This window comes from Vanellus vanellus (assembly GCF_965231255.1).
Source record: "Vanellus vanellus genome assembly, chromosome: 4".
In the NCBI taxonomy this organism is placed as follows: Eukaryota; Metazoa; Chordata; class Aves; order Charadriiformes; family Charadriidae; genus Vanellus; species Vanellus vanellus.
The window spans coordinates 23,192,645-23,205,347 of NC_138909.1; the positions used below are offsets into that span (position 1 = coordinate 23,192,645).

At 41.9% G+C, this 12,703-nt stretch overlaps 1 protein-coding gene across 17 annotated transcripts in view; it reads left to right on the forward strand.

Annotated features, from left to right (window-relative positions):
* ADGRL3 (adhesion G protein-coupled receptor L3) overlaps positions 1-12,703 on the forward strand; it is a gene marked incomplete at its 5' end in the record, with an annotated part of 336,607 nt that overhangs the window by 56,047 nt on the left and 267,857 nt on the right. For 16 of the 17 annotated variants that reach the window (XM_082482753.1, XM_082482751.1, XM_082482754.1 and 13 more), the window contains one exon: positions 3,885-4,098. In XM_082482753.1, the coding sequence (XP_082338879.1) occupies positions 3,885-4,098 (214 nt within the window). Of the gene's footprint in view, positions 1-3,884; positions 4,099-12,703 lie in introns of those variants that run through there. The other variant, XM_082482745.1, reaches the window with a different exon arrangement.

Here is a 12,703-nt window from a genome sequence, read left to right on the forward strand (position 1 = left end):
CTTCAAGCCAACAATTAGGTCACTTATTTAGGAGATTAAATAAGGAGCTCAGTGAGAGACTGCAGAGATAGGGAGCCGCTCAAAGGAGAGAGAAGTATGTTAATGAATTAATACAATTGTGCTGTGTATTTCACAGATGGGCTTTGGCGTATCTTATTTCATAGCAAAAAGAAAAAAAAAAATCTTTGATCCTTATAGGGAAACCAGTAAAAATGTTTAAGTAAGATTATCATATGGGGATGCAACATCAAGAAATGTGCTTACAAGGAGATAAACAGCCAACTTCTAATCTCCCTTTGCAGTATTTACTGCAGCTATCAGGGTAGAAAGCAAGCTATGCAGTGCAACTGATTTGGTGGAAGATGGCAGAATGGAAAACACACGCCATTGGTTTCTCCTGTCATGTTGTATTACAGTATTCAGCTATTCCTACAGTTTGTCCAGGGTGTCACATTTCTTTTATGCCATATATCCAGGAAATAAATGTTGACTCCATGATACCACAGTGAGGTGTCTGTAAGTGAAAGCTGCTCTTCTAATGGCAAGCAGTCGAGTGATTACGTGAGAAACAAAGAGGTGAATTCCAGGAAACAGAAAGCCGCATCTAGAAATGTTTGCATCTGTCCAAAGGTTTTTTAATGGGAAGTAGAATATGAGCTGTTATTTTGGGGGAGGGGTGTTTGGTTTTTTGGGGTTTCTTTTTTGGTTTGGTTTGGTTTGTTTTTTTTTGTTTGTTTGTTTGTTTTTGTTTTGTGGTTACTGGTGACTGACATTAATGCAATTTTAGTAGATCAGTGCCGTAATGTCTCATGCACAAGAGAGATGCCCAAGATACACGAAATATGCTCTCACACCTCATACAGAAACATGTTTAACAGCTTTTACTAAACCCTTGTATTTTCATATGAACTGTGAAATCCTCCACTGGAAACCTGAAGTACTGCATCATCGTTGTTAGAGTTGCTGTGATATTAGATGCTATCTTTGCCCTCAGATAAACTTCTAATTTAATAAAACCATATTGCTGGTAGCAGTTCTTAATGTCTTATTTCCAACAAAACCTGAAATTTAAGATTAGCTGCATATGTACAGGATTGCTGTTTGACAAATACACCAGGTTTGTATGAGTGAATTTCCAGACAGTAAATTTCTGCGATTTTAAGCAGGGTTTTCCTCAACCGTCAATGTCTGCTTTCTTTGACAATATAGGATCGTTACTGCAGAAAATGCATGGGAAATAACAGCAAAAATGTACTTTCTGAAGCATGTGGGTCAGAGGTTTGAGTTTTGTTTTCTATAGTGGGAACTGTGAAAAGTAAAGTAGTATTAGCAACTGTCCGTGCTGTTTCTGTAGCCAACAGTAGCCTCCCAGAGAAAAGGATCCAAATAGCCCAAGAACTGGGCCAAACCATAGTCCCAAACAGCTAATACTGACTGTAAATCTCATTTTCCCATTTTCTTGGCAGTTAATAGGAGTCCTCTAAGCGCATGGCAGGAGGAGGGAGGGCACTTGGCCTCAGTGTTTTGCCAAAAGCTGCTAGAAACCTTCTGCCTCCCGTGTTGCCAATCTGCTCAGGTTTAGTACAGAAGAGGATGAAAAGAGAGCTCACTGCAGCTCTCTTCCAAAATCAGCAGCCTGTTATCAGAAGTTTTCTGGTCAGCACTGGGCTTGTGAACGCTAAAGGTAACACAGGCAAATACAAACTCCCCTGCTGTTGCCATAGAGTCTGGTGTTCCACAGAGCAAGGGTGTTGTAGTCTGTGTCTGTGGACAGATTCTTTTAAGCACACTGAGCACTTCTTCATGTTGTTCGTAAGGCAGGCTAAAACTGCCTTGCTCTGCTTTTCTGATGGGCTTATCTCTTCAATCAAATGCTGTCTCTAACTTTACGTCCCATCCTTCCTCCACTCACCTTGTCATTGATTAGTGATGTAAAGCCAAGGGTAAGAATGAGGTATTGTGTCTCAGAGGTTCACGCTTGTCCTCCTCGCTTCCCTCCTTCTGTAACCGGAGAGCTTGGTCACAGTAAGAATTTACTGCATTACGCAAATGTATGGTGCAATATGACCTCAGGGCAAAACTGTTTTTCTGATCTGGGGGAAGGAGGACATCTTACATGATCCAAACCCTAAAGCTATGCTAATTGTCGAAGCTCTATTCAAGAATAAATGCATGTCTGTCTTGGGAGTTTGGCAATTAGTCCACAACTCTGGCACATCATTAAGGGTCTGATATCAGAGTAATCCTTGCAAATTTACAGAAATGGGAATGTTTATCTGTCCAATAATAGAAATGAGAATGTTTGTCTGTCCAATAATCCAAATCTAAATGAGACAACTGACAATAGTAGAAGGTTTCACTGAAGTTAATGTGTTGGATTGCTGCCTGCCAGACAGATAAAGCAGCCTTGATAAAGTTAAGGGGTATACCAAGAAACATCAGTACGCTCTTATTTCCATAAGCAAACTTGGCATGCATGTACCATGTGGCAGTTTTATGGGATAAGACTATAGGAAGGGATTTTTGGTTTTGGGAAGGGTATTTTGGTGTTTTTATAATGGCGCTAAGTGGAAAATGAGTTGTTAAAGATGTTTGGTGTCAGATGGGCTCTGGATCTGTTAGAGGGTTAAACCTTCCCTGAGTCCTCTCTGACCATCGCATGGATACAGGCTTAATTTATATGTTGAGTTTTGTGGTTGGAAGTAGTACAAAGTGAAGCCAGGGGGGCATATCATCCCTGTAGCTGGAAGCCTTTTTGGTATGTTTTCATTCTTGTGGAATAAGGAAGGGAAGGGGTTGGCTTTTGTTTCAGCTCATGGGCAGTGCGCTCGGCTGGAAAACAAGTGTTCGTTTCCCAGCTTCACCATGGATTTCCCATGAGATCTTCTGGAAGCCGCATAACCCTTCTGCGGCTGAGGCGAGAATGACAATGCATAGCTACTTCATATGGATATTTGGGGGATTAATACATTCACATTTATCAAGCTGTTGAAGATTTTTGTATCAAAGAGGCTGTAAAGATGGAAATATTATTGCTTGTTGTCATGTGAGTTTATTTACTAATACTTTAGGGCTTTGTTTTCAAGGCATCTCAAAGAGTGTTTCTTTTTTCTTTTGCAAACTGTAGCCTGGATTTCTTTTAAAACAGGTAAGATTTCTGAGAGCTCTTTAAATTAACTTTACAAGTAAGTGCCAGTATTGAACATCCAGGCAAATCCATTGCAAAGCTGAGATTGAACTTTAATCACTCAGCGTCCCATATATTGTCCTTTCCATGGAAAATATCACTGCAGGGCCCAAACTTCAGGATGTTTGCCAGAACCCGCAGGCCATCCCCTGGCATGCTGCAGGCTACAGCAAAAGCCATTAGGCTCATGTTTTCTAAGGGCCAATAAAAGGTCCAGGAGCAATGCAGATGTTATTACATCTGCAGTAGGACAGATGCAATCTTGCTGAGCAGGTGGGATCCTGGTGCTTGGGTTGCTCGTTGTCAGAAAATTTCCCCGGGTTGATCAGGTACAAAATAGGACTGTAATTTTATATATCAAAGCCAACTAGCTTTTCACCTGGTAAGTAGAAGTAATAACAATGCCATAGTTGCTATTTACCCCTTTCAATGGGGGATTTCTAAAGCCCTGTATAAAAGGGATCATTAGCTTATTTTTGAGATGAGAAAATCAAGTCTCTGAGTGGAGAAGTGATTTCTCTGGGCAGGCAGCAAGCTGGGGATCAGACCTTATTACTGCAGACCATATCTCAATGGTACCAAAACTATCTCAGTACAGCACATGGATAAAACCTGCTGCTAAACGTCGTTCTGCTTTTAATCCTAGCCTCCGTGTGGAAAGTAAATGTTTGCTGTGTTTCTGTGTTAATCCTTGCAGCTTTCAGCCGTGCTCCGGTCCCCATGGCTGTGGTCCGAAGGGAACTGTCCTGCGAGAGTTACCCCATAGAGCTTCGCTGCCCAGGAACAGATGTTATCATGATCGAAAGTGCCAACTACGGGAGGACTGATGATAAAATCTGTGACTCTGATCCTGCTCAGATGGAGAATATCCGCTGTTATCTGCCAGATGCCTATAAGATTATGACTCAAAGGTATACTATTTAATATTCTTTGTTTGCTGACTGCTGTTTTTTTAATCTGGTATGTACACACCAGTTTGTGTGTGTGTTTGCATGAGAAAATGCAGGTACTTAGTCTGTACGTATGTGGACAGAATTACAGCTATCATTGCTAAACTGTGGGTTTAACAGAGTTGGGTTAGCATCACGCAATATAAATAACACTTGCTGTAAGTACTACTAATCAGTCATCTTGGTACTCACTACATCCCAGTTTTACCTCTGAAATACCCAAATATCAAGGCTCTCAATGAACATGTAAGTGAAGTCTTTCTCAAATGCACATTTACTGGTTTTTGTGCTGTGTTCAAACAGGCGGCCAATAATCTCCTTTAAAAAAATAATATTTTGCATTCGGAATATCATTTACATTTTTTTAAATGCAAAGAAAAGTCTCCATCATTCATCATGTTGCCAGGCTTAGTTTTAGGGAGGATCTGAATTCTCAGTCAATTCCCATTTGTTTTGCAGAAGACTTGCTAAACTATTGCTGTTAAGTGTGGCTACTGCATCTGGAAACGGTAACTGAGATATACACCATGTAGACAGACCCCTGTATTGCAGAGGCAGGGCCTAACAGTTTATTTCAATCTGGAGTTATCCTGGTTATGGAAAGCCTTTAACTGTTGCTGAATTTTTCACGGTATTTTCTGGCACAAGAGGTGTTGTTGGAAGGATTCATAAGTCACAGCTCTTGACACGTTATTGCATTCAGTACATTTCCCCTAATAACTACATGTGAATAATTATTTAGTACATTTGGCTGTTAATTAAATAGTAATAGAAATAAGTATTTCAGGGTATTAATAATGGTATTGACATAGGCAAAGTGTTGCTAATCAAAGTCATGCTAGCAGTGTTTGCATGATGACCTAATCGCTAAGGCAATGCAAGGTTTTAATGGAGGGTTGTGCTATTGTTTTCTGTGAGGTGCTTTGCACTAAAAATGGAGTGGTGTGAGCAACAGAAAAGAAAGTGTCAGTTTAATCTATAATCGACATGCTAACGGCTGTTTTTGAGCTCCCTTGAGAATTACTCCACGTCAAGGATTTAGATCTCAAAATTCTGAGACGGCTTGTGAAAAATATCCTCATCATTGCATATGGCTCCTATAAGCCTATTCTTTAAGCTGAACCTCCTTGTGTAGCTGGTAGCTGGTTGAAGTCCTGTTTGTAGGATTGTGCTGGTTACATTTTCAGGACAAGCAGAAAGGGTAACAACGTGCCATCAACCAGTCCTTTGGATTCAGCATGGTTTTAGTGGAATTACTGTAATTCTCCTGTTCAGGTTGTTAGTGGCTTCAAGCAGAAATCCATAATCCTCTGCATATTGGCAGAATAAAACCATGTCATCCCCTTTGTGGGCCATTACAGAGTACAAAGTATTAGTATTTTTATATATACACGTAGTAGTGTCCTCCAGGCGCTAGCTTCCAAGCCAAATGCAGAGCTCTGCAACCTTCTGGTCAGTCCCCACGTGTAGCAAGGTTGCAATAAACAGTAGCCCATTGGTCAGGGAGGGAACATAATATGGGTGCCCACAGTGCTGGGATGAAACTCATGTTGATTACTCGGCTGCAGATATCATCACTGCAGACTCAACCAGCTTAGCAGAGAGTTAGCAGGGAAGCACATCTCAGGGGCAAAACATCTCTGTTTTCCCATTTAGGCAGAAAGTGGTGCTGTAGAGGAAGCCCACTGAGGAGGAAATTTCTTGCAAGGGAAAAGTAAATCCCTACTGACTGAATATTAATATCTGTGGGCCCTTGCTTGATGCTGTTTATCAGTGGGGAGGCTCAGGAAAGGGTGGCATCTCTTTCCATTTAAGTATTTGATGGTCAATTTTCATGAAGTGTGCAATCCTGTTGTTAATAAGGTACTATTGAGTTTCTTGAAAATAAATATACCTGGTTCTAGTTAAAAGGCAGGTCAAAAAGGGGAAGAATACTCTTTTTTCACATATTTTTGTCAGTCTTATTTCATTTTTTAATCTTCATTAATTCAAAGAGTTGAAGCAATTTAAAAATAAAACCATTAAAATGAAGTATGTTAAGATGCAAACCAGTCTGCCAGCTCACAGCTCTGAGTACGCCTTATAGCTGAGCCTCTGAAAATAGTAGTTTAAAAGGAAAATCGTGACAGCCTAGTAGCTGTGGCACTAACTATGGCATTTTCTTCTGAAAGCCTCTACCTGCAAAATTAATCAATTCAGCAGTATTTGGGTGGTTTTGCAGATGAATGCAGTCTTTAATACAATGAGCTTGTCTTTGCTAATGCTGCTGGGTGGAGAAGCAGCTACTGGGAATTAAAGATCCTCATGGCCGTGTAACCCGCACGGTAATTGAAGCTGTCTGCGTATGGAAAGAAAAACAATATGTGCAGTGCGTGCTTATCATGCATTGATTAATTATTGCATTCACATTATTGCATACGTAGTTCCCTCATAGGTTTTATAATAAGTTGTCTAACTGCTGGCAGTTTTTAATCAGCAATGCTGTACAGCCGACTTACACATATTACGGCATGGCTGTGGGGAGGGGGAGAGGGAAAAGTGGGAAGAAAAGTATGTGTGAGACAGAGATGTTGTTAGTGTATGAGCTGAGGCTGCGAGCGAGCAGATTTATGGTAGATATTAGCGATTGCTCCCCACCCCTAAATAAAAATTGGGCTAGCATGTTCCTTTCTTCTGTATGTTTATTTAAATTAATTTTGCAGATGAGTACATGGGGTTATTTTGAAAGGGAAAGGCATAAATTTGATGGTGTGTTTGTGGAGCCCCCTGAGCAGAGGGAACACAAGGAGTTCTTACTGCAAGTGTTGCCCTGAAAATCTCTAAAATCTTTGGAGTATTGCTCTAAGTAAAGAACATTTAAACAGCTTGTAGGGAGCTATTTTATAGGAAATTAAATCTCTGTGGCCTATTTTGTTTTTTAACTTAGCAGCTCTTCCTTCAAGCATTCGAGCAGCAGCTGCCCGTAAAAGCTCGGTAAGAGTGCTTTATGGACTGAAGTTTTTCTGATATGATTAGAGAAAAATGTATTTCATAGCATATTTGCTTTGGAGAAACATCTTTTTGAGGGCTGTAACAAACAATTAAATTCTAACTGTGCCCATTGTAAACTGTGTGCACTGTACCATGGGAGACTGCTATGTCCTCCCTTGAGCAACTGTGCCACAGAATTAACATATCATCCGTTCAAACAGCCGGGGCTGGCTGTGAACAATAGAGCAAAGCAGCCTCCTATTCCCAGAAGAGTTGCCGTTGTTTTTATAGTGTTAACACTGCCCTTTAGTCTATTAAAAACACCCTAAACAAAAAGAAAAAAAAAAAAAAAAAACTTTCAGCACTTTCTTTTGAATTTCTTGTGGATGCTTTCCACCAAGGAAATGCCCAGCTCAGAAAGACAAAAACTCTGTGTATTGCTTTTTGTGTGCTGGTGGTTTCACTACAAGTCAGTGGAGCTAGTCGCCTTATAAAAGTGCTACACAAATTTAAGGCCGCAATGCAGGCAAGGGAATTAAACATTTACTTGCCTCCTCCTTGGCTCAGACAAATACACCAGCACGTGCTTCTTTTTAAGGCATGTGCTTAAACATTTTGTGAAATGAAGACCTGCCCGTATACTTTCCTGGGTTGAAGCCAATGGAAGGAAAAAAGATGGGGGGAATCGGGTTTTGCATGTATGTTCGCAGAACTGTGTGCTATCGACACCATCTTTGTGTTTAACTTTGTAATTTGAAACAGTCTGTTTTACTGAGCTCCTTATGCTTTCCTGTAGGCTTTAACCTTGAATGTTAAAATGGGGGGGAAAATCCAAGTAGCAAAGCTGGAATGTAGGTACACATACACAGAACAATTGCATTTTCTGCCTTAAATGCAAGATCAGGGCTTTCCTTTTGCTTTCCAGATATCAGAAGTAAAGGGATCCTTGCCTACCCCTACCATTGTCTGCTACTTTTAAGCTGGAGCAAGGAAAGGAGGGATGGAATAATAAGACAAAACCGGTAGGCGTAACAGAGGAGCCAGGGGAGAATTGTTCACAGGTCTCAGCATCTGTTCCCAAAATCAGAGTAAAATTCCTTCTGTCTTTTCGAAATTTGGAAGGTAGAAAATGTGGAAAGCTCTTGCTGGGGAACTTTCTTGTATCTCTCGGCAACTCAAGAGAGCTCAGTTTGCAAAGGGGACAGCTTTTGCCTTTTGCCGCAGTAGAGCATTGCAGAGCTCTTGCGTGCCACTGTTACCACTGCTGGCTCGGGGATAAGGGCTGAAAGCTGCTCAGCTCTCTCCTCTCTCCTTCCCTGAAGGGAACACTGGACCCATTTTGTGTCCCATAGGCAAGACACCTCTTGCCCGGAGCTTCCCACTGCTCTCGGGATAGAGAAACTGCGGCTCCTCCAGCAGAGGATGTGTAGCCTCCACAGTGCTATGGGGCATGTCTCTGCTCCACTGCAGCTGGTCACGGTGCTGCCTACGCCCAGCAAAGTACCCTGGTGTGGTGTGGTGTGGTCAGGGTCTGGCAGGTGGGCGCTGCAGCTCTGCTAATCTCCTCCGCTGTCTGAGCAGACAGGGAATTTCTTGTAGCTCTGTGGGAGGAACAGCTGGGAGGTACTAGATTCCCTGCTAGGCTCCAGTTGCTTAGCTGAGCTAGTTTCCATTAGGTTCGGGTCTAATCTGCGTAGTTTATCCCTGTTGTTTCAGTGCTGGCATCATTGATGAAGCCCGCAGGTCTAGACTTAAAGTTTTGAAAAAAATACAAGTGCAGTTAAGAGCGCGAGACTGTTGTCAGGTGCTTGACAGTCTCGGATTTCCGGTTAGTTTCGTCAAAGGGCCTGATCCTTTTCTGTGAGGAGGGACACTCATAAGTCTCCAGGTAGTTGGAAGGACGACAGGAGGCACTTTGCACAGTGTGGGTGAGAACAAAGAAATTGTATGAACCAGCTTGCATTACACTGCAAAGATTTTTCGTCTCCTGAAGGTCTGTGTTTTGTTAATGTTTTTTGCTGATGACCTGAAAAATGCAGGAGTCCAAAACGAGAGCCACTGTTATTGCAATAATATTACATCTCATGGTGTGCTGTTACTGATGCTATCAGCACCGGTGATTTTCAAGACACTTCTCAAATGCCAGTGATCTGTTCTTGCACTGGGAAATAAAGAGACAGGGTTATCTTTACTTCAGAGATAGGTTAATTCACGTTAATAATTCATAAAATGGCCACTGGTTTTGATCATACCAATTTTGGGATGTTCTTGCATTGTCTTTTATATTAAGTAGCTTGTCCTGGTGCATGTGGGGAAGATGCGCAGGACAAGGAGAGCTGCAGACCTGGAGGCTCTGTAATGACAAGGCTGTCAGTAGGACTGAATGAGCAGACTTCAACTGAATTGAAGCACAGTTGTATCAGGCTCTACAAAATTAATGGCATATTTCTCAGAAAACAGCCCCCTGCTTAGACATTGTCATCACCTCTGACTCGGATACTGAATGCCCCATTTGGTAGGAACCCCTCCGCCTTCCCCTGCATCCTGAGTACATTTTGCGAAGACTGCCAAGATACTAATAATTTTTCTAAATTTGTTATCGCACAGATGGCATGGAAAGTGCGTTTCTGAAGGACTGAGATGTTGCAGTGGGAAGCTAGGCTTTTCTCTTTCTGGGAAGCGCAAGTCTGGCGCTTTGAGATCGCCACGTGAAAAGCATCAATATGGAAAAATACTAATGTTTCAGTTAAACAGTAGTTTCTATAACCAGTAGAAATGAACAGGGAATACTGAAGATCGTGTTCCCTGGATTTTTATTTTAATGGCTAGAAAACAAGCCGCACCACTTGGTCAAACAATTTATTTTCTCACCGTGCAGAAAGAGATTTAAAATGAAGCAAAGTCTACTAATCTCATCTGCACCTTCACCCTGGAACAAGGGCAGATATACTATTACTGGGGGGGGGGGGGGGGAGGGAGGGGGGGAACCACCAAAAACCAACAGTAAGTGCTAATGGAGCAGTATGCATTGAGCTGTTGAATCACTCTAAAAAAGGTCGCTACTTCCCAGCCTATACAGTCTTAATTTATCCTACCTCTTCCTTTCCTGAAAATGCTGTCAGACCCAAGCAGAGGAGTAAATTCTGAAAGCGACAGCCCTCTGGAATTGCCCTGGTACCCTAGTAAATCACAGCTTGTCAGCCCAAGCATCTCAGCTGATTGCAGCTGCCATGGTAACAGATGAGGAGGAGGCAGTAGTTTCTGAAGGTAATTAGGTTCCAAACCGTGGAAGGCTCTGTAGATCAAAAATAATGCTTTAGGCTTCCCCGGGTACCAATTGGTAGCCATGGCCAGCTATAAAACACCCTACTTTAAATAAATAAATAAATAGAGGGTTGCATTGCGCAGTGGTTGCTGGTTTTTGGTTGCTGTTAGCACGCAGCTCTAATGTACTATCATTTGAGAAAAAACAGGCTTGAGCTGAGAAAGCGATGTGGAACTAGCAGACTCCATGGCCAAAGGCAAAGGCCTCCTTGAAGTGCGCAGGCTGGAGGAAGCTGAAGGAATCATCATTACTGTTTTCTAAGACCGTTTCAGTTTGCCAGCTATTTTGTTTTGTTTAGTTTCACTTTTTTTCCCCCTCACTGGCCTTAACTGACAAAGAGAAGACATGGGATATTCTCTTGGATAAATCATGTCTCGAAGTGGCCTCAGGAGTGCTAAACACATGATGTGCTGAAAATCATAGGGAAAATCCAGGTTTATTACTCCATCCGTTACTCTACTAGTGTGAAAGTGACCGGCTCCAGCCTGTTAGAGGGAAGGGACTGGCTCGCCCTTGGCAGCCTGCCACGTGTAGCTTTTGCCAGTGGGAGAAGACCTATGTGAAACATGCTCCTGTTGTCTGTTTTTCCTGAACATTTGAGACTTGTGAGAACAGCAGCTACTAATTCGTACCTGGGGAGGAAGTATTGAGCAAAGATGGAGATGTTGCGAACAGTGGTGTCCCTTGTTTGAAATGTGTACTGCATTTATTACCATGTTGCAGGAGGTGGGTGCAAGCTCATAGAAAGCCTTCCTGTAACCACAAGGGGGGCGATGAGGAAAGATGCAGCTCTAGACACTTGGGTAATGTCTGCTTTTGCTGACACAAATTTTGTACCATGAAAAGCATTATTTGAGGTGCCCGAAGAGCAGAGTTTAAAGTGAGGCATCTGCATACTGCCCACGATACATCCTAACCGTTGCTTAAATTGCTGAAGCAATGAACGTAGAAGATACTACTGCTTAGTCTTTTCAGTACACCTGAATGTGACAGCCTTACAAAGCCATCACAGGGCTTGGTCCTCAGATGCTTGGTCGTTTTTTCACGAGGCTTAAATTGATTTAGAGCATTGCAAGGTAGTGTATAAGGTATATTCAGGGTAAATGGATTTACACTATCTTAGCATAGTAATTTGGTTTGAGTAGAAAGATACATGTGTGCTCCTTCTCCGGTTAGTCTTCTGTCTAGAAATAATGGCTAAAGGGCTGTGAGGTAAGATGACTTTGTAGTAATGCATCTATATCAGTTTCTTTTGCTTTTTTCTTTATTCTTTTACAAAAGAGCTCAGTTAGTCTGTGCCTGAGGTCAAAATTTGGTTTATGCACAGGGGATTGTCTGTTCTCCAGGATATTTCAAAGCTTTCATTCAGCACAGTTTTGACAGCATCATTTGTGGAATCTTTGGAGCTTGAACTCCGTATTCTGTTCCAAGATGTGTAAAGCCAGTGCTGGCTTATACCACACCCTCTCTGTGTGTATGCCTGTGATTTCTATATTTCTCTGCAGAAATCACCTTTGCACGCTTGTAGTTTGGGATCCACAGCGTAGCTTTGAATTTTGTGTGATCACTCTGCTGATACCAAATGCAAACAGGCAAAAGATGGGTATTAGGTGCAAATCATTCACTTGTCAGTGTCAAAAATATGGACTGACACAGGCAATGTTCCTGGATCATCAGTTTAACATGGTTCTTAAATTTAAGTGTGAGTTTTGTTAGTGGGATGAACTGAATTTTATTTTAACTTCTTTGGGGAAAAGAGGGAACGAATAGCTTTTATCAGAAGCAGTGACCCAAGAAAAGGTTTTGCTGCCATTATGATTCAGGAGAAGGATTTTATATATCGGTAAGCAGAGTGGATAAGAGATGCCGGGCTGCATCTGTGATATAAAGGAAGGGCAGGATATGGAATTTATGATTAGAGCCATCTTCTATGCATTATGCATAAGATAATACATTGGTGTCAGTTATATACAGTAGAAACCTTAATTCAGCTGGAGTCCTGCTGACATCGTAAACTGAAAGATAGCGAGTAGTTTATGTGCAGTAGTAGAGCCTCTGGACTGAATTACAGCCTCAGCATTCAGTCAGTTACTGAGAGCTGCAGTTCGTAGTAGGCAGTATATTACGTGCTTTTACCCAGAGTAGGACCGGTGACAACGAAGGAAAAACTTTATTGCAGAGACACTGTGAGGAATGGGAGGCAGAGTAATGGGCAAGAGCACCGTAGAAAACTATAAAACTAATGCAAGGAAAGAAGGAAGGATTTGGAGC